Source organism: Dreissena polymorpha, chromosome 16 (genome assembly GCF_020536995.1).
Source record: "Dreissena polymorpha isolate Duluth1 chromosome 16, UMN_Dpol_1.0, whole genome shotgun sequence".
In the NCBI taxonomy this organism is placed as follows: Eukaryota; Metazoa; Mollusca; class Bivalvia; order Myida; family Dreissenidae; genus Dreissena; species Dreissena polymorpha.
Window position 1 is genome coordinate 10,788,712 of NC_068370.1, and position 25,936 is coordinate 10,814,647.

Consider the following 25,936-nt stretch of genomic DNA (forward strand, 5'->3'; position numbering starts at 1 on the left):
TAAGGATTCATAGTTAACGTGAATTTAATAATTTAATTTATTTGATGCTTTACACAAAAAAGTGGACTAATCTAGATCAATGTAATGTATTAATATATAGATGCATTATAACTTGTTAACATAAAGATATTTTCTTGAGCCCAACTTTTGAAGATCTTACAAGCAATTCTTCACGAAAACACACTATATGATTTCTAACATACCTTGACTCGTACACCAAAATGGCCTATCGCACTCATAGGCTCATACTCCACATCCATAGCTCAAATCTCAATTAAAAGAGAGTCAAAATATTCCTCTTGTTCTATATGCTATTCATATTATCAGTCTTATATTAAAAATAAAAAAAAAAAGGCAATGAAAAAATGTTCACTGATCCCATAGAACTGCACCATATTCTAACTGATCCAACAGTACTGCATTGGTAACATTGATCAGTCAAACTCCATCAAACTCATAATTATCAACTTTACTATTAAATGGTTTATCCGCGGAACTGTAGCACAAACGATTCAATACACTGTTAATCCTACTAAGCAGTTTGACACTTATTTCATAACTTATAATCACTAAATATCAACACTAGCATAGCTACATGTATTCATTAAAAAGTTTGTTGTGATGCAGCCAAATGTGGTTGAATTTATTACTTTCACAAATAACCAACAACATTATGACACATTACTGAATGTATGCATGTTAACAAACTTATTGCTATGAATGTATATACAGTATAGTTTTATCCTTGTTATCCAACTCTTACACATTGTATTTCTGTAATTGTAAACCAAATGTTAAATAATCCAGACCTGCATGACTGCACATAAACTTTAAATACCTATGCAAAAGTCCAATCAATATCTCTACTACCGCCAATACTACACCTACCTGAGATCTTAATGTAAAATTTAAAGTTAAACTTAAGAAGAATTATATTCTACATTAAGTGTGTAGGTCAGAATGCAATTGTTCAAACTTATTTCAATTATTTCATATAACATGATCCATGTCTACCAAACTGAGGGCTCTATTGTTGTCATTCCTCATGCAAAAGCTACAGCAGAGGTCTCACTAGGATTTTAAAACAGGAGTCCTTGGGCTCCTAACTTAGAAAAAGTAGGAGTTCAAAAGGAAAAACAGGAGTCTCATTGAATATTGCACACATCTTAAAATGTTCAGCAAAAAATATATTTAAAGAAAGAATGAATATAAAATAATACATAATAATTATAATTGTTGGTTTTATTATTAACAAGGGACAAAATTGTCACAAAACCAGGTTTTCATTGTGAAAAAAAAATCTGATAAAGGGAGAAAAGTCAAACTGAACTTTTGAAATGAAAAAACAAAATTAACCCCCTTTGTAAGTTTGTTTTTAAAAAAATCTATTTTTAGTCATGGCGACCTTGACATTGGAGATATTGACGTGATTCTTTCGTGCGACACACCGTCCCATGATGGTGAACAAATGTGCCAAATGATTTTAAAATCTCACAATGAATGACATAGTTATGGCCAGGACAAGCTCATTTATGGCCATTTTTGACCTTTAAACTCAAAGTGTGACCTTGACCTTGGAGATATCGACGTAATTATTTCGCGCGACACACCATCCAATGATGGTGAACAAATGTGCCAAATGATTTTAAAATCTGACAATGAACGACATAGTTATGGCCCGGACAAGCTTGTTCCGCCCGCCCGCCAGCCAGCCCGCCAGCCCGCCCGCCCGCCCGCATTCGCCAATCTAATAACCAGTTTTTTCCTTCGGAAAACCTGGTTAAAAACCCAAATTCAAAATGTATATCAGGAATCACATGCATTATGTTCTCTTTATTGTTACTTAAATAAATCATGTAGAAACAAAATAAAACAAGACTATTGCCGAGCAATATATGTCCCCTACTGGCTCCACCATTGTCAGAAATATTAATATTTTTTTTATATATTTGTTGCCATAGCAACCATAATTTTTGATTTAGGAACAAAATGAAATGACGTGCATAATGTCCATATTGCCATCTATCCATGTTTCAAGTTTCATGAATAAATAAAGTTATCGCAGGATCCAGAAAAGTGTGACAGACTCACAGACTGACGGACACACAGAGCGCAAACCATAAGTCCTCTCCGGTGAAACCGATAGGGGACAATAAACAATTCTCTTAAGGTAAATGTTCATTAAAGTGCTTAGTATATTTACTTATACACACACTTTTATACATTTACTTTTTTCTAAACAAAACATTATCATTACATTGCAATCATATTTCCATTTGAAACAACAACAAAACAAGCTAAATACAAAAGTCTTTGACAATCAAAACAGTGTTACCGGATGACATCAATTAAGCATATGCCTAAACAAACTGCAAGTAGTGAATGGTGTAGACAGACATCAAAGGATTTTTAATGTGAATGCTGAGTTGTGGCCAGTTTCTAGATGTTAAAACTGTAATTTTGTAACACATCAGCAAGAGGCCATTTCAAACGGAATTAAACAATACTACATTACTGGAAGCATGCTCATAATGTCAGATACAGCATTAATGCTTAGTTCCATAGAGGATGGGATGTGAGAAAATTATGGACAATTTAGAAGAATTACTGCATTTGATTAATTGGATTTTATACAGGTGTGAGGAAATAAATTGTGTTGGCTTGAACTTAAATAGGGTGTTGCTTTATTGTTTTTTAATGAATTGACTTGAAAAACCCTGTTATGCAAAAAGGTGTGTCCTGGGGACTCTCAATTGGTTTCCAATAAGCATCATTTTTCATATTTATGCCTACAAATGCGCTTGATTAAGAGTTTCCAAGAGCCCTGTACAGATAATTGGCTGCAAAGGCTACAGATAATTGGCTGCAAAGGCTACAGATTATTGGCTGCAAAGGCTACAGATAATTGGCTTCAAAGGCTACAGATAATTGGCTGCAAAGGCTACAGATTATTGGCTGCAAAGGCTACAGATAATTGGCTGCATAGGCTACAGATAATTGGCTGCAAAGGCTACAGATAATTGGCTGCAAAGGCTACAGATAATTGGCTGCAAAGGCTACAGATAATTGGCTGCATAGGCTACAGATAATTGGCTGCCAAAGGCTACAGATAATTGACTTCAAAGGCTACAGATAATAGGCTGCAAAGGCTACAGATAATTGGCTGCAAAGGCTACAGATAATAGGCTGCAAAGGCTACAGATAATTGGCTTCAAAGGCTACAGATAATTGGCTGCAAAGGCTACAGATAATTGGCTGCAAAGGCTACAGATAATTGGCTGCATAGGCTACAGATAATTGGCTGCCAAAGGCTAATGAAATTAAAAGTTTCTCATAGCAACTATGCACTTCTAAAACTAGTGTTGATGTGCCTGAAAAATATATATTTGAATATGAGGTGCCCATGTGCTTAATTTCCAAACTTACCATTATGTGCTTGTTTTATGTAATGAAAAAAGTGGAATCACACTTCAAACCTTCGGTCTTATAATTTGCCCCTGTGTCTTAAAATAGTCTGGGAGAAAGGCCTGTAATACCACATATATCACTAACACAAGCACTGATATTTTGAAGAAAAAACTAGATATATTAAAACTATTATTGGTAAATAAGTGCCCATTTTTCAAAATTCATTAAAGGGTCAGATGAGGTAAATTATATTGATAAGGGACAATACCAGACATACACTGAACAGAAAATTACTTTATCCTGCCTCTGTTGCAAACATTGACCAAATAAAGCAGGGTCGAATAAATTTTCCTATCTCCGGTCAGCAGGAAGTAGTGTATTCCTACGCACGCTGTGACGATTAACATATTTGACCTTTTAAATTTATTGGGAGGCATCATGCACGTTTTCGTTATATTATATATCATCCTTTTTTTCTTCTTTAAAATATATTACCGAACCAGCCTTCTGTATTTATCATTTTCATCTACTTGATTACACAATTTATAACGTATCTACTCTAGTGTGACGTCATTTCTAAAAAAAAACATACTATCTAGTTCATAGTTTGGGTCAGAGTGGTTATCATTCGATACAAACGCTATCAAAAATAGTGTGGTTTAAAATACATTTCGATAATAGGGATGGAAAAAAGAAAATGGATTTCGACAAAGGGTTGGAAGAACAGAAAATGGATGTGTATATCGTTGTAAATTTATTGTTATAAGCAGGGACCTATACAAGAATAGGTCCCTGTTATAAGCAATGGATTCCCGGGAATGGATCAAAGTTGTCATTAAGGTAAATAAAATTTAGCTTTTGTTTTGCTGCTGCATTTTGTTTTTTTCATTTTTTACCAAGAAAAATATCACATTCTCGATTCATTTTCTAATTCTTCTCATATTTTCAATAGGAAAGTATTAAAAGGAACAGTTAAAAGTGGAACTTTTTTTTACGTGACACAATCGGTAGTTTAGTCGTCTGGAATGTTGTGTACATGAAGGAGGCTCGACGAGAATATTTATATTGTTATGTCAATTTATCATTTGTCTTTGATAAAATGCGTCAACGACATGAAGCAGGATAAATAGAATACATGGTTGGTGCCGAGATGGAGAAAGTTAAAGCTAAAGCTCGCCCTATTTTCTTTTTCTAAGCCTCACCGGATAAACTTTCTCCATCTCGGCACCAACCATGTATTCTCTATAATTATGGTGAGCTTAAATCAAACAAATGATTTTGCAAGTAATAACACAAATTTCTACATTATATGCATGCTATACACTAAAATTGGTATACAATTTAACAAACATGTTTACTATTTAGTTTACAATATTAATTATACTATACAATGTATTTATTTCTTGCCATTTGAACTTTTAAGTAACAAAATGTGTGTCAAAGTGCGAGTTTGGTCACTAAATAGGAGAGGTTGTGTGAAAGCCACTGGTAAGCTCAGTTGGGAGAGCACTTGCCCTGTCACAGAGCAAAATAAAATTGTGATGCCAGTTGGTCTGGGGACCCCTCACTAAATGCTTTCCCAATTCAGCTGACTGGGCTTCCACACAACTTCTCTCCTGACCAGGTTAACCCATATATGCTGTTTGCCATGCACTCTTACTCAAATACGAATTTATCCTCGAGTTTGGAAATTCAGGGGGCTATTTCATTAACCAAATGCAATGCAAGATTGAGTATTCCCAGATAATGACACTGATGAAGTGGATACATTTATTTAACACAAATGAATAAACCCTGCCTTAATTATCATTATTTTGCATACACAATTTAATACCTTTAAAAAAAACAACAACACAAATTTATTCATAAAACCATACTCTTCAGGAGTACATGGCATTGCAAAGAAACAAATAGGGAAAAACAAGTACTGGTACGATAATGTTACTATAAAGTAAACAAAATGTAGTCAAATCAATAAACCAGATACTTGACACAGACAAGACAGCAGTCCCCTACCAGATTAATGTTGTCATGGTAAAAACTGGATCTTTGTATGAGCCTTGTTCTGAGAAAACTGGACTGAATGAATGTGCGTAAAGTGTCGTCCCAGATTAGCCAGTGAAGTCCGCACAGGCTAATCACGGACAACACTTTCCACTTCTATGGTATTTTTAGTTTGAAGGAAGTCAAGTTTAGGCGGACTGCACGGGTTAATCTGGGACGACACTTTACGACGATGCATTAAGCCTAGATTTCACAGAACGCTGCTCGTATGTTTCATAAACCTAAATAAAGTGAAATGTCATGCATATGACCCATTTTGCCTATCCACATACCAAGTTTCATTAAGCTTAAGTACTTTTTAATTTATAGAATGATCAAGTTTTTTTGACAGAAAGAAAAACAGATGGACGGAAAAAACTGAAATTACATGCCTGTTCCCCATTTGGTATTAACATACATAACAAAAACAAGTGCCATCAACCATGCTTATGTACTTTTTGAGTTATAGCAGATACAAGATTTAAAGTTTCAGTTACTAGTATTTCTATATTCACAACAGATGTAACCATAGCAACCACAGATTTTGTCGGAACAAAAAACTAAAACTATAAGAATACAATGTATTTTGCACATGATTCTCTTTCATTACTTACAGTTTCATCATCCTAGCTAAATCACTTTTTGATAAATGCATGATCAAGACTCGCCCACACAGATGGACAGATTGAAGACACCGACACATGAACACATGGGGTGCAAACCTATAGTTAAATTGGTAGGGGACAAATAATATTGAGCACAGAAATTTGGTACATGGGCACAAACTTAAAATTATAAAACAAGTTGTACATGTATACTTAAAATATAGAAAATCAATTCTATCACAGTTTACCTGATATCGATGAACTTGTTGCTTGCAGCAAAAGAAAATTTCATATTAATCAAAATCATGAAGAATAGCATTCATATGCTGAATAATTCAAAAATAAAATTATTAAAATGTTCAAAAAAATAATGTTTCCTTTTTGTGAGAAGTTACTATAACTAAGTGCTGACTCTCTTATGAAATCCTTAAAGCGGGTATATACGATTTTGTCAAATATTTATGAATTTATATAATTAAAATGTGTAAAAAACTTATTATATATATATTTCAATATAAATTAAAATAAAAGTTAAGAAGAACATGTGTCGAAAAATGCGAAATAAGCCAGATATTCAATTCTGAAATTGAAAACGGCTGTACAGCTGAATTCGCCAGCATGTATACCATACATGTACGATGTGAATCTAAACTTAGTTTAACGGTTTATTTGAGTTCCTGCAACGATATCTATTCATACAACACACGAACGCTAACTCCAATCCTAATACAAAGACGAATGCTTCGGTTATTGTAGGAACATAATGTACGTCAAAATCGGCTCCGGGCGCTAATTTGTCTTTGCTGCATTTGATGAAATTCGGCTTTAATGTATAATTTTTCTTGCCTATTTTGTGTTATTGTAACATATTTTATCAATATATTACACCGGCTTTAAGTAAAGTGTTTGTAAATAATGTTTAAGTAAGATTTAAATACTTCATAGTTTAAGGGCCATTTTTCCAGGACTTCCTTATAAAGACACACATCTGTCATCACTTACACCATAGACATAAATATAACGAGAACAGGAGTATAGTTGTTGGAGTTTTGCTACAAAAACATACAGCAGTATGTGCGAAAATACAGACAAACAAGATATGTGTTTGTCAGAAACACTATGTCCCCTTTTGCGCCGCTTTGATGCTATATATTTGACCTTCGACCTTGAAGGATGCTATATATTTGACCTTTGACCTTGAAGGATGACCTTGACCTTTCATCACTCAAAATGTGCAGCTCCATGACCTTTCATCACTCAAAATGTGCAGCTCCATGAGATACACATGCATGCCACATATCAAGTTGCTATTTTCAATATTGCAAAAGTTATGGCAAATGTTAAAGTTTGATGCAAACATACAAACACACAAACCAACAGACAGGGCAAAAACAATATGTCCCCCACTATAGTGGTGGGGGACATTAAAACTAGAGCTTTGTCACAGACAAGACGAATACCCCCACATGCCGCATTGACACATAATATTTTGCATGTCGTCTTCACAAAAAGCAGCGGACATCATGCTCAATTTTTAAAACGCACTAAGTGACCCCTTGACCTAGTTTTTGACCCAGAAAGGCCCATGTTCTAACTTGGCCTTAAGATCATCTCCATAAAACTTCTGACCAAGTTTGGTGAAGATTGGATGTAAACTACTTGAATTAGAGAGCGGACACCATGCTGAATGTTAAAAAATGCACTAAGTGACCCCGTGACCTAGTTTTAGGCCCGGAATGGCCCATGTTCAATCTTGGCCTTAAGATCATCTAGATACAACTTCTGACCAAGTTTGGTGAAGATCGGATGAAAACTACTTGAATTAGAGAGCGGACAACATGCTGAATGTTTAAAACGCACTAAGTGACCCCGTGACCTAGTTTTTAACCCGGCAAGGCCCATGTTCTAACTTGGCCTAGACATCATGTAGATACAACTTCTGACCAAGTTTGGTGAAGATCAGATGAAAACTACTTGAATTAGAGAGTGGACACTTAATACGGACCGACAGACAGACAAGTTCACTCCTAAACTTTGTTTGTGGGGGTATAAAAATTATTTTAACACTTCAACATAAAAAAGTTTCATCCCATCAATAGGTGATTTATTTTTCATTTACTTTTACTACATTTAACGATCTTATAAGAATGAATGCATACTATTTCTTATAATTCAAACTACCATATAATCTATAAATGTCATTGTGATGTTATTGCAAACCATGTTTTTTAAATACTCTAAACATAGTCATATATATCAAGTTTAAGAAGCATAGTGTTTGAACACATCAATTTGACAAACGAGCCAACTTAAAGTAAAAAATTTAAGTTAATTACTGGTAATTTTTCGATGTTGAACAAGGTCACTCACTGTGACATATTATTATCATACATATGTGACCATGTTAAACTTTGACAAATTACTTGAGTTCACAATAGGCAAGATTGTTAACAGAACTTATAATAATTATAAGCATCTGTAATTTAGGAAGCTTAATCATAATAATAATCAAGTGCTTATCCTTTATTCATTTTAAATATTTTTTATTTAATGCTAAATATTAAATGTATTTAGCAGATTGCGGCAAAATAAAAACTACACCATAACTCCTATAAAGATTGTACGGTAGTGTACAGAACAACATAATTAAAACAAACATTTTTGTTCACAACGGGTTTAAATAATGTTTCAGAAAAGCAATAAAGATTTATTACATCAAATGCTATAATATTGAAATCTCTTTATAAGTAAGTATGATTGATATATCATATTTATCACTCATAATCACAGATAAAGAGATTTCAATATACTTGCATTGATAGTTCAATATGCACTACGCCTGTTCTTTTCAATGTATAATAAACCTTCAAAGTTGCCTTTCACTGTTCACAAAATATTCAATATAAAATACAATTAATATATTATTTATATACATTTAAATAGTGTATTGTACTTCACTTTTTATAGTGTTTTGTCTTGATTCAACACATCTTCTACATGTTCAATAGTTAATGAAACCACACCTTTGGGATTTCAAGTTATATAATACGACATATTGTATCATGTGGCTAATTTATCTTTGTTTTGAACAATTATCGATGTTAGTCTTCAGACCACTTTTATTCCTATGTTAATGGGTAACTCACATTTTTATAAAGATGAAATACAATTTATAAATATTTGCTCATACAGGGTTTTTTTTGGGTTGTGGGGGAAGGGGCCTTTAGCCCTTATGTGGGGGAAATTTTACGCGGGATTTTCCACTTTGGGGAAAAATTGTGCGCGTGGGAATTTTCGCGGCGTTCCCTTTTTTGGGGGATTTGTTTACTTACTCTCTCATTATTACAATATATTTGTACATGTTTGCACTATATTCATTGTTTTTTTCATAATTCGTTACGTTTTGCCAGATTTAATTGAAATAGAATTGAGATATTATAATTAAAAAAAAAAAAAATTTTTTTTTTTTTTTTTTTTTTTAGGGGGAATTTTTGGTTCTGAAAGGGGAAAAAACCAGCCTAGTTTGGTGGGGGAAGACGCCGATATTCGGCGTCTGTTATATAAGGTAAAAAACCCCTGTCATAGTACTAAATATAATATTATTTAATTATTATGTATGTGTTATAGTGTTTATTTTAGAATAATTTATCAATTTATTGACTAAACAAATAATGTACCGTAATTACTCTATGTTTTCGGACACTTAAAAATAATAAAAAAAATTCGTGTCCGAAAACTTAGATATGAAAAATATTCACAAAATTCAGGTGTCCGAAAACTTAGAGTAAAAAATTGTCCGAAAATAGCGTCAATTGTATCAACGACTACCGGTAATTGCACGCGCTGGTAAAATACCATGCCGTATAGTATAAATTACAGTTATATATGTTTGCATTGCATTTTAAATACTTTTAAATGTTTAATTTATTTGACAGAATGTTACTACAAGGTTGTAGTTTGACCAACGAGTTCAAAGATGAGCATGTGATGTACCGATACTATTTTATTTTAGTTATTTTACTGAGAAGGGGTAGTACCATTGCGGTAGATAACTAAACTGTTAATTGGCAATACCCCTGGTAATTGTCATTATAACACTTATGCTATCGGGCGAAACCATTGTTTAATACCAGTTTGCAAGGTAATTTACCCAATAACGCAAATGTAATGGTCTGATGCCCTCAGGCATGCACCTGCCATGTTTTATGATGTTAATCTGGTTGTAAAACCCCATGATCGAAGAGTCATAAGATATCGAAAACAGGACCGAAATTTGGTAAAAAGGCGCTGTAAAATATACTGTCCGAAAACTTAGAGACATTAATTATGGACGAAAACTCGTGTGTCCGAAAATTAAGAGTCACGAAAAATAATTATTTTTCCTTAAAAAAGGGGTGTCCGAAAACTTAGAGTGTCCGAAAACATAGAGTAATTACGGTAATAACCGTCCCGAACGTAAACAATACGGTAATCTGCTATATAGTCATCAGTATTCTCGGCCATTTGTGTAACATAGGATAAGAGACCGAGAGTTATCACGTTTGATCAGCCTCATTCTGAAAATCAATGCGTCACTCACATATCTTAAAATAATAACAGAGTTAGTATTGTGAAATTGGGGCTATTACCGATGCAATGAGGTTGTCCGAAAGGGCAACACTTACCATTGAAGAGAGGGAAAGTGTTAATTAATATTCCTGATTATTTCAAGCTTTACACCATTATAGCATAGCCAGTTTCTACTTTATAGCAACCACATTTTATTCTCAAGGAAATCATACATTTGCTTCATACTGCTTGGACGTCGCATGACGACCAATTGTTAATTTTTTAGTACACAGTTACCATATAGTTTTACATCATATTTTAACTTAATAACTGAAAGCGTTTTTTACAGTTTGTTGTAAATAGAACACAATACTCAGGGCTCGTCATGAACTTTTGAAGCCACTTGTCCAGTCGGACAAGTAGACCATAATTTCACTTGTCCTGACCAAAAAGCAGCTTGTCCTGACCATTATATCTTATTCTGCTCAGTACTTTGCAAAATAATGAAATAATACAAAATGCTCAAATCATAAAGACACTTGAATCGTTCAAAATACATGTAAACATAATTGTAGGCAATTTCAATACAAAAAGAACTGACTAGAATAACAGGAAAACTCAAGATTATTGATTTTTAAACATTATACAAAGCCATAATACCTGACAAAAACTTGTGTGTTGCCAACATCAAACAGAAAATGTTAAAAGTGATGTATGTGTACAGTACTTAACTGATATTTAAAAAAAACAAAATCATTCTATACATAGAGAGGACGTCACTACGTTAATTGTCTGTAAGATCAGTGTGTACCGGTGTCGTAAAATGCATATTCTTTACAAGGGAGAATATTCTTGTTATCTTAGCAAAGAAAAAAATGTTAAGGGTTGCTTCCCTTGTGAACAGTACAGTGTAGTACATGTATCACATAGAACTATCGGAATATCTCGGGCTTTGACCATTAAATGTATACAAAATATACTCGGAAAAGTTGAGTACCGGTAATATCTCCACAGAAATAATGGCTTTAATATTCCAAAGAAATAATGGCTTTAAAGGCATTTTTTCTAAGTTATACAATTATAATGACCACTTGTCCCGTCGGACTGGCAAATTCTTTATTTACTTGTCCGGACTAACAATTTGGTTTTCCCGGACAGTCGGACTACCTTTAATGTCGAGCCCTGATACTTTATATAATGCGCTATTATTCCTTTTTAGAGAATGGCTTATTTTCACAAATTTGAGAAGCTCCAGACTCAAATTGTCACAATTTAAAGAAGTTTGTGACTAAAATTTTCACAATTACAAAAAGTTCCGTCGAATTTATCACAATCTTGAACAGTTTGCGACTCATTCTTCCACAATTTTGAACAGTTTGAGACTCATTTTTTTCAAAAAATGAGGGGTCCAAGACCACTTCACAAGATGGGAAAAAAGCCCTGCATGATTCAGATACAAAAAATGGTGCTTAATTAAATGTTTTTTTTCTTCCATTTTGACACAAAAAAATCCAATGCATGTTATTCATGGTTGCATGTTAAAGGTGGTAAAGTACAGTATTTTTTATTACAGAATTTTAATTTATCAAAATGAACAATGACTGTTTGTTATAATTGGATAACAAACTTGTAGACAAGACAGGGGTTTTCATGGGATAAAAGAAAAATACTTATTGAAGTGCACAGTCCAAATTATGGTAATGTACTGGTTTGTATATACCTCCGAGGCTCCAACATCACTTATTTTTGATTGAGCACTTCTCACTATAAATTGACCAGCTGTCTATAATCTTCCTTGTTAAGAGGAACTCTTACAGTTCTCAAGCAGTGGTTGAAGTGTGTGTTTATGACTTGGTTTTAAAAACTTCCTTCTGCAGTGTATAGAGGGTTCAGGGATTTCAATAGATTTTAAAAACCAGGAGTCAATGACCCCTGGACTGAAATTTTGAGGAGTCAAATTGAAAAATGGTGGGGTCAATTTTGAACGCGTTAATTGTGTTTTTGTCTGTATTATTCAGTTTTTTAGATAAAAATATGCTCTCAGAGTAACACAATATCTTAAAAAGTTATACTGCTTTATTAAATAACAATACCATGATACATAACACAACATATTTTAATGAATTGGTACATTAAATATACTTCCTTATAGTTATAACACATTTAAGTCTTTTAACACATTTTAATAATTTAAGATATGTACCGGTAGCACCTTTTCATCACATATTTATCGTCATTATATTATCATCATCCCTATGATAGCTTTTCTAACGAAACACAATCTAAATGCATGGAACATCTAGTTTATCTATTACTGTTTATCCGAATACTACATGTCCGAAATATGTACACTTTGGAATGCCTTACCTGTAGTAGTTTTACTTTAATAATCATAATTTTTCTTGTTGTTATCGGGTTTAACAAACCTTATCAGATGTTTGTTAAATCCAGTTAATGCTTTCTCCATTATTGAATCGCCATTACTTGCAATTTGAATTGCCAGCTTTGAATTGAACGCGGGTTGAATGTTAAGTCCGCCATTTACAATGTCGAAGGTCATGACGCAGCAATTTAATTCTACTCGGATAATTTATATCTTATCGAGAAAATGTGTTTTCTCAATGTTTATGTGTAGTATTATTACTTGTAAACTTATTACTTATAAAAAATGAACTGTGAACTCACTGGACTTAGATCTACCATTGGATCTACGTAATTAATAGACCTTTGATCAATATGGTTTTTACTTTAATTAATTTTGCCGACTTTCTTTAACCGTGCCGTCTGAAAAGTCTGCAAAAAACCTGCAATTTTCGGATGGTCAATCAATTATCACGTAACCACTGCTGCTAATTACCCAGTTAGTGGGCACGCACTATTTAGACGGTGACATGTGTATTGGAAGAGATGAGATAAGATAAACAACGCCCGGGGTATTCCCTAGATTATAGACTGAGTTTCAAATACTGAAACATTAATTTCAATTAGGAGCACAGCGGGATTTATTACCATGGAACTCAAAATGTTAACTGACTGACGCACGGGTCAATTTTCGACGCGTCAAAATGACGCACAGCAGAAAAAAGGGTTGCGTCAAAAATGAGTCATTTTTAATTTGCTTGTGTCAAAACGCAGGATTCTGAGTCTATTGAAATTCCTGGGGTTAATATTAAATTATTACAATTTTAATGTGACAATAAACGAATGCAACTGAAAGTTTTTATACGAGTCCTACTTACTTGACACAAAAACAAGAAGTCCGAGTCTCTTCCAGGAGTCTCGGACCACCGGACTCCTGTGAGTGTCGAACACTGACAGTGGATGGTCACATTGGTGTTTTTCATTAAATAGATTTAAACCTATATTTACCACATATCACATCAATAACTTAATAAGGAAATAAAAAAACATAGTATTACATGAACAATGCATGACAATATTATTGTGTCCATCCGAGGAGAGACATAAAATCAAAACTTGTAACTTTATTTTGACTAAGATTCTGACATGAATTTATAATATCATTCTTAAATTTGTATAATCTTCTTAGCGACTCATCAATTTATACCTGCAAATGAGCTGTCTCTCCTGCCGAAGTAGTGTTTGTATTTTCAGCGGTTGTTATATTCATTTTCATATGAATGTGGTCAGTATTAACTAAAGTATATATTCATCGTAAATGTTAATTAATACGAAACAATATGTCATTGACCATAATTATAATTCACACGTCTTGAGCACTGAGACGCTTTAAGAAACTAAGTTAATAATAAAGCATCTCAAACTTTGGATCAGAAAAATCTCTGACTCATAGACGCATGCAGCGATGCGCTTACTGACATTGAACCGAACGTGTAGACTGTGTCGATAATAGTTCTCCTGTAAAGTCAAATTTAAAGTACAATATTCTACCAGTCGTTGTTGACTTTGTGTGTGCGGGTGAGCTGTTCACATAAAACATGGTAAAAAACTCCCATTTAAATCACTGCATATATTATAACCCTGGACACAATATGTCATATTCATGATACTAACAGATCAAGTAGAGATTTACCGATCTTGCTTTATTTAATGTTAATATGTCTGATAAATGATAAATGAGATGTCCTGCCTTTATTATATCTTCCAATTACCAGATTACCTTGTATCGAGCGGTTAAGGAAACAAGTAAACGAATGTCTGAATTAATGCAAGCAATGTCGCAATAAAGGATTTACCTTTAATAAAGATTTATTTAATTCCCATCATATTTCATGCCAAAATTAATATTTTACTGCGTAAAACCTTGCAAAGCCGATAGGTCCATAGACACCCGCAAATTACATCCACTACTCGCGTTGTTAACCTGGAGACATAGAAAAGCATGAGTACTCGATTGCAATAGGCATTAGGCAAACAAAACTTCAATTCTTTGAGCATAACTTCTTTTATAACTTCTATTTACAATTTAACAAGCATATGTTTTATTGGTCAATCTTCTTTAGCAACATTGATAAGTAAAAGTGCTCAAGAATTGCAAAACACAAACATTTGCAATTTGTTAAAATACAATTTTGGCATGATGCTATTAAAAGATTTGATAAAATTAGCATCCAATTGGGATGGGGTATACCAACAAAACGTGTGTATATCATAATGTCACCTCATTTGGCGATTCGCTCGCACAGATTGTTTCATGCAACATTTTCTGAGAATCAGGGAAAAAGGAAAAGGATTTTTTTGCAATAAATCAGATACATGAAAATGGTGTGTTTACAATAGGGCAGTCGTCTGCTCCACTTTGCAATTTACACAAATGTATGCGGAAATTTAATGAAGAGACAAAAATAAAAGGAATAGGGATAGATTTTGATTATTTCAGTTGAATTAAGATTTTGAAATGCAATTTGACTCGTTTTTTCCTCATTTTGGTTGTGTCTGTATTTATTTTTAAGAGTGGTATTGTAATTGAAACAAAATACTTGGAGTGTTTGACATCATCACGCGAGCCATGTTCTTAATGTAAACAAAGTGATCGAGATAAGGCTATGCTTGATATAAAGCAATCCAACTCCCAGCTACTGACCTTCCAAAGTCACTGGGAGTTGCATTTTTTAAAAGCTATTTTCATGTAGCCTGGAATCCAGATGCCACTTTAATCGGTAATATAAAACACATAAACTATTTTCTGGCATAAAGTAACACAAAGCTATCATTAACATATATTTCTAATGTACAAATTGAAACAACTTACTTGATATGGTGTGCTCGCAGAATTATGATACAAATGCAAGTTTCAAACACGTCAACGGTTCATGAAATATGTACGTTTTTGAAATGGACAATGCTAGATATTCCGGATTTGAAAATATGTATCGATTCAACTATCTCCGAAACCTTTCTGCAAAATAGATCTCATGTCTAACCAACCAATCGTGATACATAAACTACCTTGGAACCTCCATTAGATAGATTGAAGCGTTTGATAACATGTTTTTATCAAGTTTTTGTGTTTAGCATTTCTCCAAAAAGACATGTATTGTGTTTGTTAGGACGTATTTAGTTGATTGAACTCATTTTTATAGACATATCTGAGGCATATTGTTTGACATGATTTTTGCCTTGAGGACTATTTTTCAGGTGTACAGTGTACATATTATGCTCAAAGCATTCATCAAAGAGAACTACCAGTAGATCTCGAACACAAAGCAAATCCTCATCAGATTTCTAATATAATTTATGTCTGACTCCACCAAGTCACTCTACACTCTTAGTCTAGCATGGTTAGCTATTGTTATCACCTTTGTTTCGTTGTGTGTCGTTCAGCTTTACCTTGTTATAACTCTAGTTTTAATGAAACCAGCTTATAAATGATACAATCTTGCTCATCATTTGGTAAACATAAAGTTTGTTCTTTTTTCAGGACTTGTCCATGGAGGGTTCAGTAGAAGACCAACTGTTTTAGTAACAGCTGTTTGGGAGGGATGTGTTACCAAAGACTGTTGAGTGGAAGAGGGTTAAACTTCTAGAATGATATAGACATTCTCAAAGCATTCACTTTCTTCAAGTACATTCCATATTGTTCATTCCATTTACTGTTGCATATATAAAAGTATTTATTTAATAATTAACATTCCCTATTGACATTCCTTGTATTTATTCAGAAGCAATCATGACAGACTTGTTTCAACAGTTTGGTGGTGCTCTCAATGATTTTAAAATTCGAAACATTGATTCGGATAGTTTGCACGAGATCATTGGTGAGTTTGCACCATTGATAGGTGTGGCAATAGATCATGCCAAGGATAAAACCTCTAATCTAAGTAAAGATCCACCTGTAACTGTGAAACAAGAGCCATTGGAAGAGATTGAAGATAATAGCACCTCTAATCTAAGTAAAGACCCGACTGTAACTGTGAAACAAGAGCCATTGGAAGAGATTGAAGCTAATAGCACAAGCAACGCTCAATACGGTCAGATACACAGAAGGTCACGAAGTACTGGAAATAAGTATGATGTCTTCAATTTGAAAGATGATGTTGCGAATGGTATTAAAGTTGAGCAGTCATATGCGATGGACTTGTCTGTCCAGCCTGCGATCGAAATCAAAGTAGAAGTTTGCGAAAATAGTGACACTGAATCACCTTTGCCTGATTCTCTGTCAAGAAAAAGACTGCACTCTGACAGTATTACAAATGGTTACAGTAGCTCTGATAATGAATCATTAATGAAACGTATAAAAACTGAAAGCAACGATACACTGTTCATTGTAAATGCAGAAAATGAGAAACTCGTGCAGACTCTAAAAATACCAAACCTCCAAAATATTAACAGTACCTCACCAAACACCAAACAGGAACCTCAGACAGAGTCAAATGCTGATGTTAATAGTCAAGATGACTCTGACGGCCCACATTATCTCTACGCTATAACCTCCTCCAAAAATGGTAAATTTTACAAGTGTCTTATCTGTCAACGTCTCTGTGACACAAAATACCATGTGAAACGTCATATTTTGTCCCATGGAGGAAGTTTGAAACCTTTCCAATGCGATCAGTGTGACAAGTCCTTCTCTCAGAAATGCGATCTCAACCGCCATCTGAATGTACACAATACCGCTAGAAACTTCACGTGCTCAGTTTGCGGAAAGTCATTCAAACGTAGTGACTACCTTGCTAAGCATGAGCGCCAGTACTGTGGGGTTCTCAAGCCGTTCAAATGTCAGAAATGTCACAAGGGGTTTGAGGACGAGAATCAGGTGCGTGTGCACACCTGCATGGATAAGAATAATGCAACACTGTTTGCCTGTGAGAATTGCCCAGAAACATTCAACACAGTCGACGCCCTGGTGGAGCATAGAAAGGCGCACATGAAGGTTGAGACAGATTTCCAGTGCTCCAAGTGTGGCAAGAAATTCACTGAGTTCATGGCGTATGTGGACCACTTTAAGGTAAGCTGCAAGGAGTCATTATATCATGCCAATATTACATGAATAAGAAACAGTGAGCCTGGTCGTGTTTTCCCATCCTCATAGCTTATTTGCTTTCTTTCAATGATGTTACAAATAGTTTGTGACTTTACTGGACCTGTTTCAAAGTGACAATGTTTGGTGAACCTTTTAAAATTGTGTGGCTGTAAGAGTTTTTTCCGACTGAGGCCTTTCCAAAATAACACCCCTGAGTAAGATTAAAAAACACATATGAGTGATATTTTTAAGCTCCCCTAGTGAGATTATTAAACATTCCTAAGATTGTTAAACATTTCTGAATGAGATTGTTAAACTCACCTGTTATACATGTAGATTGTTAAAACCCCTGAGTGAGATTATTAAACATTCCTAACTCTGGTTGTTAAACATGTCTGAATTAGATTGTTAAACTCACCATTGTGAGATTGTTTAAGCCTGTGAGTGAGATTATGAAACATTCCTGAGTAAGACTGCAAAACTTTGCTGAATAAGATTGCTAAACTTTCCTGAGTAAGATTGTTAAACTTTCCTTAGTTAGATTGTTAAACTTTCCTGAGTAAGATTGCTAAACATTCCCGAGTAAGACTGTCAAACTTTCCTGAATGAGATTGTTAAACTTTCCTGAGTAAGATTGCTAAACTTTTCTGAGTACGATTGCTAAACTTTCCTGAGTACGATTGCTTAACATTTCTGAGTAAGATTGTTAAACTTTCCGGAGTGATATTATTAAACCTTCCTGAGTAAGATTGCTAAACATTCCTTAGTAAGATTGCTAAACATTATTGAGTTAGGTTGTTTATTACCTTTGAGTGAGGTTATTAAACATTCCTGAGTAAGATTGCTAAACATTCCTGACTTAGATTGTTTATTAACTTTGAGTGAAGTTATTAAACATTCCTGAGTAAGATTGCTCAACATTCCTCAGTAAGATTGTTTAACTTTCCTGAGTAAGATTGTTAACCTTTTCTGATTAAGATTACTAAACTTTGCTGAATAAGATTGCTTAACATTACTTAGTAAGATTGTTTATTACATGTACCTTTGAGTGAGGTTATAAAACATTCCTGTGTAAGATTGCTAAACATTCCTGAGTAAGATTGTTAAACTTTCCTGAATTAGATTGTTAAACTCACCTGAGTAAGATTGTTAAACTTTCCTTAGTTAGATTTTTTAAATATTCCTGAGTAAGATTGCTAAGCATTCCTGAGTAATATTGTTAAACTTTCGATAGTGAGATTGTTTATTTCCGTTGAGTTAGGTTATTAAACATTCCTGAGTAAGATTGCTAAACTTTCCTGAGTAAGATTGCTAAACATTCTTGAGTAAGATTGCTAAGCATTTCAGAGTAAGATTGTTTCTTACCTTTGAGTGAGGTTATTAAACATTCCTGAGTAAGATTGCTTAACATTTCTCAGTAAGATTGTTTAACACACTGAGTGAGATTGTTATGCGTCAGTTTTCAATATTTTGATAGTATAATTTGAAACAATCTTGCAATTCTGTATTACCCTTTCTTGATATCTTTGTGTTTAGCCTATTTTCCCAGCATGTTTTCTAAGCTAAAATGCAGGGTTATTGTCTCATAACAAGAATCACAGTGGCGAGCGCCCGTACAGGTGTGACTTGTGTCAGAAGGTGTTCTCCCGCAATCACAACCTGATGACCCACATGCTGATCCACAGCCAGGAGAAGAAACACACCTGCCAGATTTGTGCCAAGGCTTTCACCTACTACAGTAACCTTCAGGTATACTACTGGAATAGTGAAGTAGTGTATAATATATGTGTGTTATCTGTTGCAAATTCAAGGAGACAAAACATTTATTCTTAAGATGATGGAGATTTTAACAACATAACAATTACGCAACACTACTTTCTGGTTATTTAGGTGAGGCTTACATTACATTACATTTCTGGCCTTTTGTAAGCTTTGTTTCTTGTACATTTTTATGCCCCCCTTCGAAGAAGAGGGGGTATATTGTTTTGCTCATGTTGGTCGGTCCGTCGGTCCGTCCACCAGATGGTTTCCGGATGATTACTCAAGAACCCTTACGCCTCGGATCATGAAACTTCATAGGTACATTGATCATGACTCGCAGATGACCCCTATTGATTTTCAGGTCACTAGGTCAAAGGTCAAGGTCACAGTGACTCAAACCAGTAAAATGGTTTCCGGATGATAACTCAAGAACCCTTACGCCTAGGATCATGAAACTTCATAGGTACATTGATCATGACTCGCAGATGACCCCTATTGATTTTCAGGTCACTAGGTCAAAGGTCAAGGTCACTGTGACTTGAACCAGTAAAATGGTTTCCGGATGATAACTCAAGAACGCTTACGCCTAGGATCATGAAACTTCATAGGTACATTGATCATGACTCGCAGATGACCCCTATTGATTTTCAGGTCACTAGTTAACAAAAGCCTCCAAAAGGGAATATTTTACTAAAATTTATGTTATAATTATCATGATCAATCATTCAACGTTGATCCAAAGACTGTCAGTGATTGTAATTTATGCAGGTTCATCTGCGGGTCCACCGTAATGAGCGCCCGTACATCTGCAAGATATGTGACAAGGGCTTCCTGACGAGTAGTGACCTGCGACGTCACCAGCGTGTCCACAGCGGGGAGAAACCGTACAAATGCAAGCACTGCAAGGCGGAGTACGCGCGCAAAGAGCGCCTCATCAGTCACCTTGTGATCCACATAGAGGAGGGCATGCTGGCCCGCGGGGAGCTTGGTGGCGATGGTGGGCTGGACTCGAGCATGGTGGTGGATGACACGTCCAAGGACAGCCTGGTCATTGAGAGTGATACATCTGATGAATGATAATTTAAATATATCCTCATTCTGGAAAACAGGGCTTAATGCATGTGCGTAAAGTGTTGTCCACCATAAAAGCGGAAAGTGTCACACCTGATTAGCTTGTGCAGACTACACTGGCTAATCTGGGGCCACACTTGACACTCTTAAATTAAGCCCTGTCTTCCCAGAGTGTTGCTATAAACATCTGACAGTTTTTTTAATTTAATTAAATTGAACACACAAAGCTGTTCAGGAGTATTTAAATGTAGTCATTTTAAACTTTAATTACACTGTAGTCATTTTTAGAAAATGCTCATTGAATTGTGCTTGTGAAAATCAAATGAATTTATTGTGTGTTTTTTTAAAATTGTGAAGGAGAAAAATCTGTTGATTCTTGAACAGATTAAATGCGAGTAAGACAAAATTGAATTTGCAACAGACCAAAGGATCTTCATAGTTTTAAGAAATTTGCTAAAATTTCACTTAGTTCATTTGTGACCTATAGTGTTATTTTCTTCATTCTTTTACCTGTTTCCTCATTTCAAAGAACAGGCATTAAGTTATCACAATTATGTTAAATTCAGACTGATGACTGATTCTTTATAGAATTGAAAAGATGGGAAGTGTGTGATTTTTGGGGGGATTTAAATTATATAGTAAAGACAATATTTTTCAATAGTCAAGGTTCAGTATTTTTGGTCTCTTAATTGCATTCATTTCTGAACACCTGTTGTGTTTTTCTTTGAAATAACATTACTTAAAAAATATTTATGTTATTTACAATTGTGTTACATTCCAGTAGAAAGCATTTATTGTGCATTTTATTTTACTTATTGTACATTCCATAAAGTTATTTGTGTTTTACTTTCTTTTATGTTATATAATGTGAGAAGTGTGTGTTTGTTATCACCTTTTACATGTTCATTGTACATTCCATTTTATTGACATGGATTATTGTATAGAATGTTGTCCTTGTCTTTTGTTAAATATGTAGCTATGTTACTCAAGTATTCATTGTTTATAACAATTCAAGTTTTACTGGCTAGTGTAATTCAGCATTAGACACTTTCTGATGTTTTGTTATTTTTGTATAAACCATTCCATATTTCTTTTATTTACAATACTTACTTTATACATGTTAAATGCTCAACTCTTTACTTTGCACGACTTTGAACACATGTGTTGCTATATTGATTAAAGATGAATTATACAAAGTTAATAAAATAACAAAAAATAATCATGTGAATTACCAAAAATGTGTTTTATGTCTGTTAAAATGTTGACAATCATGATGAACTGGCCTGGATATCACAAATATTCTTTAGTCTGTTGCAAGAGGGTTAGCTTATACTCACTGTTTGAAAATTTAACTTAATTGAACCAATTCATCATTGTACAAATATTATAAGCTTTAGATGACACTTTTACAAAAAATACAGCAGATAAATGCCTTTTCAGACAACAACATAAACTTAAAAATAAAAATATGACTCCATAAAATATAAGACTTAAGTCAGTTATTCTTAAAACAGACAAAAAATTTTTTGAGAAGTTGCGGCCTGAATTTATACCAAAAGAAAGGTTCTTTCAAAATTACTGTTGGACATTTTATTAATAGTAACGTAAGAAATTCTGCTGATGCAGTTTCATTCTTTGGGGCCATGCTCTGTGAAAAAGGGGTTTAATACATGTTGGTAAAGTGTTGTCCCAGATTAGCCTGTGCAGTCCGCTATTATTATATTTTTTGTTTCAAGAAAGTCTTTTCTTAGCAGAAAGCAAGTATAGGGGCAGGCTAATCAGGGACGACACGTTACGCACATGAAGCAAACCCCCTTTTCACAGAGCACTGCCAATTTATTTCCAGCTAGTCATCTGTTTAAGATGTTTTAGTTTTTGTTTTGTTTTCATTTCTTGTTTATAAACAATTAGATTTGAGTGGCGCTCTGTGAAAAGGGGGATTAATGCATGTGCGTTAAGTGTCGTCCCAGATTAGCCTGTGCAATCTGCACATTCTAATCAGGGACAACACTTTCCGCCTAAAATTATTTTATTTAAAAAGAGACTTTCTTGAAACAAAATATATCATAAAAGTGGAAAGTGTCATCCCAGATTAGCCTTTGCAGACTGCTTTTAACACATGCATTAAACCCCCTTTTCACAGAGTGTGGCTCATTTAAATGTGTTGTGACATTAGAAAAACTTAAATTAAAACCCTTAGGTAGCTCTTGTTTATACAAAAACTGTTATAGAATTTTCCGTAGAAAAGTCTTGAAAACTAAAAGAAATAATGATGTGCAATATACATGGTTAGAAACAAACAAACTTTGTTACTACAATATTTTAGTTATGTGTGACTGTAGTTATATATTATGTAAGCACAAAGCCTTTTTACTCTTTCAGTGCGGGAACCGAATTTTGAAAGCCTTTGCAAACAGTTTGGATCCAGATGAGACGCCACAGAACGTGGCGTCTCATCAGGATCCAAACTGTTTGCTATTCTGATAGTATTCTTTGAAAAAAAATCGAAGAAAATGCTAATTTTAGTAATTCAGCAGATGACATTTTAGCAGACGACAAATTTCCCAGCATGCAAAGGGTTAAACATACTGCAAATGAGTTAATTTATCCATTATTGAATGCAGATATAATAGTAATTTCTTGAACATTACCAGTATAACATCAACCAGAGATCCTAGAAGTTATATTTCTGCATTTTGAGAACATTTGTGCAATGCACAGGATGAGCATTTGGGACCACCTTTTGTTCATAGTCATTTGTCTGTAAAGTGTTTAATCAATAACATAAAGACCTTCCTTACTAGATTCAAGTTTTTAAGGCTTCATTTCCACCCTTAAATACTCATGAGCAGCAAACCGCATCAAACCTGAACAGACTGTGAGTTACTTGCAGGCTGTTCTGGTTTTATGCTGTTTGCACATAGCTATTTTCACGTTGCTTCTGAGTGGAAAAGGGTTGACCACATGGCAGATTTTTACAAAACAGGAATAATATTGGGTGACCATCTATTAAAGTTGTTCGAATCTTTCTGGTCACTGTAAATGGAGGACATCAGCACTCATAACAGATATACATGTAATCAGTTTAACTTAAAAATCTTGAAACCGCAAGGTTCATGGGTAAATATGTGGTACATAATATTGTTTAGTTGTCCTCTGCTTTAATAGTTTCTTAAAGCCTGGACCTGGGTTTTCAACAGGCCAAACCCCAGGGGTCTCATGATTTATTTAGACTAACACAAAATTCAACTTAACATTTTCTCAGAAACTGCAAGTGTCAGGGATTCAATATTTGGTGTGTAACATGGTGTGGTGGTCCTCAATCAAGTTTGTTTACCGGTAAAGCATGGCTTGGTGCGATTCGGACCGGCCCCCAGGGTAACTTCTTTTCCATTTATGAATTTAGTGACAACTTTTAACATATTTTTCTCTGAAACTACAAATTTCAGGGGTGTTCAGCATTTAAGATTGTAGGGTGGTCTTCAACCAAGTTTGATAAAACTATGCCCTTGGTGTCAAATAGGCTCCATTCAGCAGGATATTATTTACCTTTGGTATGTTTTAATTGTAACATCCTTTTGCGGTCTTCTACCAAATCTTGACTATGTGGTCAAAATGAACCTACCTTGTTTACCTTATTGTACAAAGTGTAATCTTTAAAAATACGCACTCAGTAAGATCACTTAAGTATCACAAAATGAACTCTTGTGGCTTTTGTTTTATCTGCTTAATGATAAATTATATTCTGTAAACAAAACATAAAAAATTATTTTTTTTTGCTTTTTTTAATTACATTTGTATTTTATAGATTAGCGCTTCGGGGGCTAAACCGGGTTTAATGCATGCATACAGTATTGTAAAAGGTTAGCTTGTGCGTGCTTATCAAGAAAGACACTAACCACTTTTATGGAATTATTCATTGCTAAACTAAAATTCAAAGTGTCGTCCCTGATAAGCCTGTGCAGAATTTTATCATTCAGTTACATGAAATCCACCTTACAATAAAATTTGCAGAGTTGGTTGTTGTTTTTGTTTGACTTTCTCCATAGGTCCAGGCATGATTGTGGTATTGTTTTGTTAGTTATGCATTTAATATGCATTTTTAGTTGATTTTTATTGTTTTTATTGTCAATAAATACTGTGTTTAATGTTGTGAAATGTGTTCATTCATTTGGTGTTAGAAAAAAAAACAAGCATTTATAATAATATATTTGTTGTCAATTGTAACAATAAAAGTGGTAAAGTACATGTTTGTATTTGTTGATAAAATGACTTATCAAAACTTACAAAACAAGCAAATGTATCCAGGCCTCTGTTATCAAGACTTACAAAACAAGCAACTGTATCCAGGCCTCTGTTATCAAGACTAACAAAACAAGCAACTGTATCCAGGCCTCTGTGATCAAGACTAACAAAACAAGCAACTGTATTTAGGCCTCTGTTATCAAGACTCACAAAACAAGCAACTGTATCCAGGCCTCTGTTATCAAGACTAACAAAACAAGCAACTGTATCCAGGCCTCTGTTATCAAGACTAACAAAACAAGCAACTGTATCCAGGCCTCTGTTATCAAGACTAACAAAACAAGCAACTGTATCCAGGCCTCTGTTACCAAGACTAACAAAACAAGCAACTGTATCCAGGCCTTTGTTATCAAGACTAACAAAACAAGCAACTGTATCCAGGCCTCTCTTATCAAGACTTACAAAAAAAGCAACTGTATCCAGGCCTCTCTTATCAAGACTAACAAAACAAGCAACTGTATCCAGGCCTCTGTTATCAAGACTAACAAAATAAACAACTGTATCCAGGCCTCTGTTATCAAGACTTATAAAACAAGCAACTGTATCCAGGTCTCTGTTATCAAAACTAACAAAACAAGCAACTGTATCCAGGCCTCTGTTATCAAGACTAACAAAACAAGCAACTGTATCCAGGCCTCTGCTATATGATCATGATTATGCTGGGCAGTGGACTGAAACAGGTGATAATGATAACTGATTGTGATAATGATTCACTGTTCATTAATATTAAGCAGTTTGGTCATGTTATTAC

The 25,936-nt window shown here is 34.3% G+C and overlaps 2 protein-coding genes across 5 annotated transcripts in view; one reads left to right on the top strand and one right to left on the bottom strand.

Annotated features, from left to right (window-relative positions):
* LOC127862319 (NIPA-like protein 2) overlaps positions 1 to 14,395 on the bottom strand; it is a 35,736-nt gene extending 21,341 nt beyond the window's left edge. The window contains exon 1 of one of the 3 annotated variants that reach the window (XM_052401399.1): positions 14,173 to 14,395. In XM_052401399.1, coding sequence (XP_052257359.1) covers positions 14,173 to 14,241 — 69 coding nt within the window. In that variant the 5' untranslated portion in view covers positions 14,242 to 14,395. Of the gene's footprint in view, positions 1 to 203; positions 346 to 14,172 lie in introns of those variants that run through there. The other 2 variants (XM_052401401.1, XM_052401400.1) reach the window with 2 other exon arrangements.
* Positions 14,396 to 14,444: 49 nt separating this feature from the next.
* On the top strand, positions 14,445 to 25,128 carry LOC127862316 (zinc finger protein 271-like). Of its 2 annotated transcripts, none has more exons than XM_052401391.1 (4): positions 14,445 to 14,566; positions 16,507 to 18,033; positions 19,642 to 19,797; positions 20,578 to 25,128. In XM_052401391.1, exons 2-4 carry the CDS (start codon positions 16,756 to 16,758, stop codon positions 20,884 to 20,886), a joined length of 1,743 nt encoding a protein of 580 aa, XP_052257351.1. In that variant the 5' UTR covers positions 14,445 to 14,566; positions 16,507 to 16,755; the 3' UTR covers positions 20,887 to 25,128. The 2 variants fall into 2 exon arrangements, with proteins under 2 accessions (XP_052257351.1, XP_052257352.1); XM_052401392.1 differs by having other exon boundaries at positions 14,483 to 14,543.
* Positions 25,129 to 25,936: the final 808 nt, after the last annotated feature.

Coding starts and splice junctions, on each gene's coding strand:
- LOC127862316 (XM_052401391.1), top strand. CDS start 16,756: ATGACAGACTTGTTTCAACAGTTTGGTGGTGCTCTCAATGATTTTAAA. Junction 18,034..19,641: donor CGTATGTGGACCACTTTAAG/GTAAGCTGCAAG, acceptor TCTCATAACAAG/AATCACAGTGGCGAGCGCCC. Junction 19,798..20,577: donor CCTACTACAGTAACCTTCAG/GTATACTACTGG, acceptor TAATTTATGCAG/GTTCATCTGCGGGTCCACCG.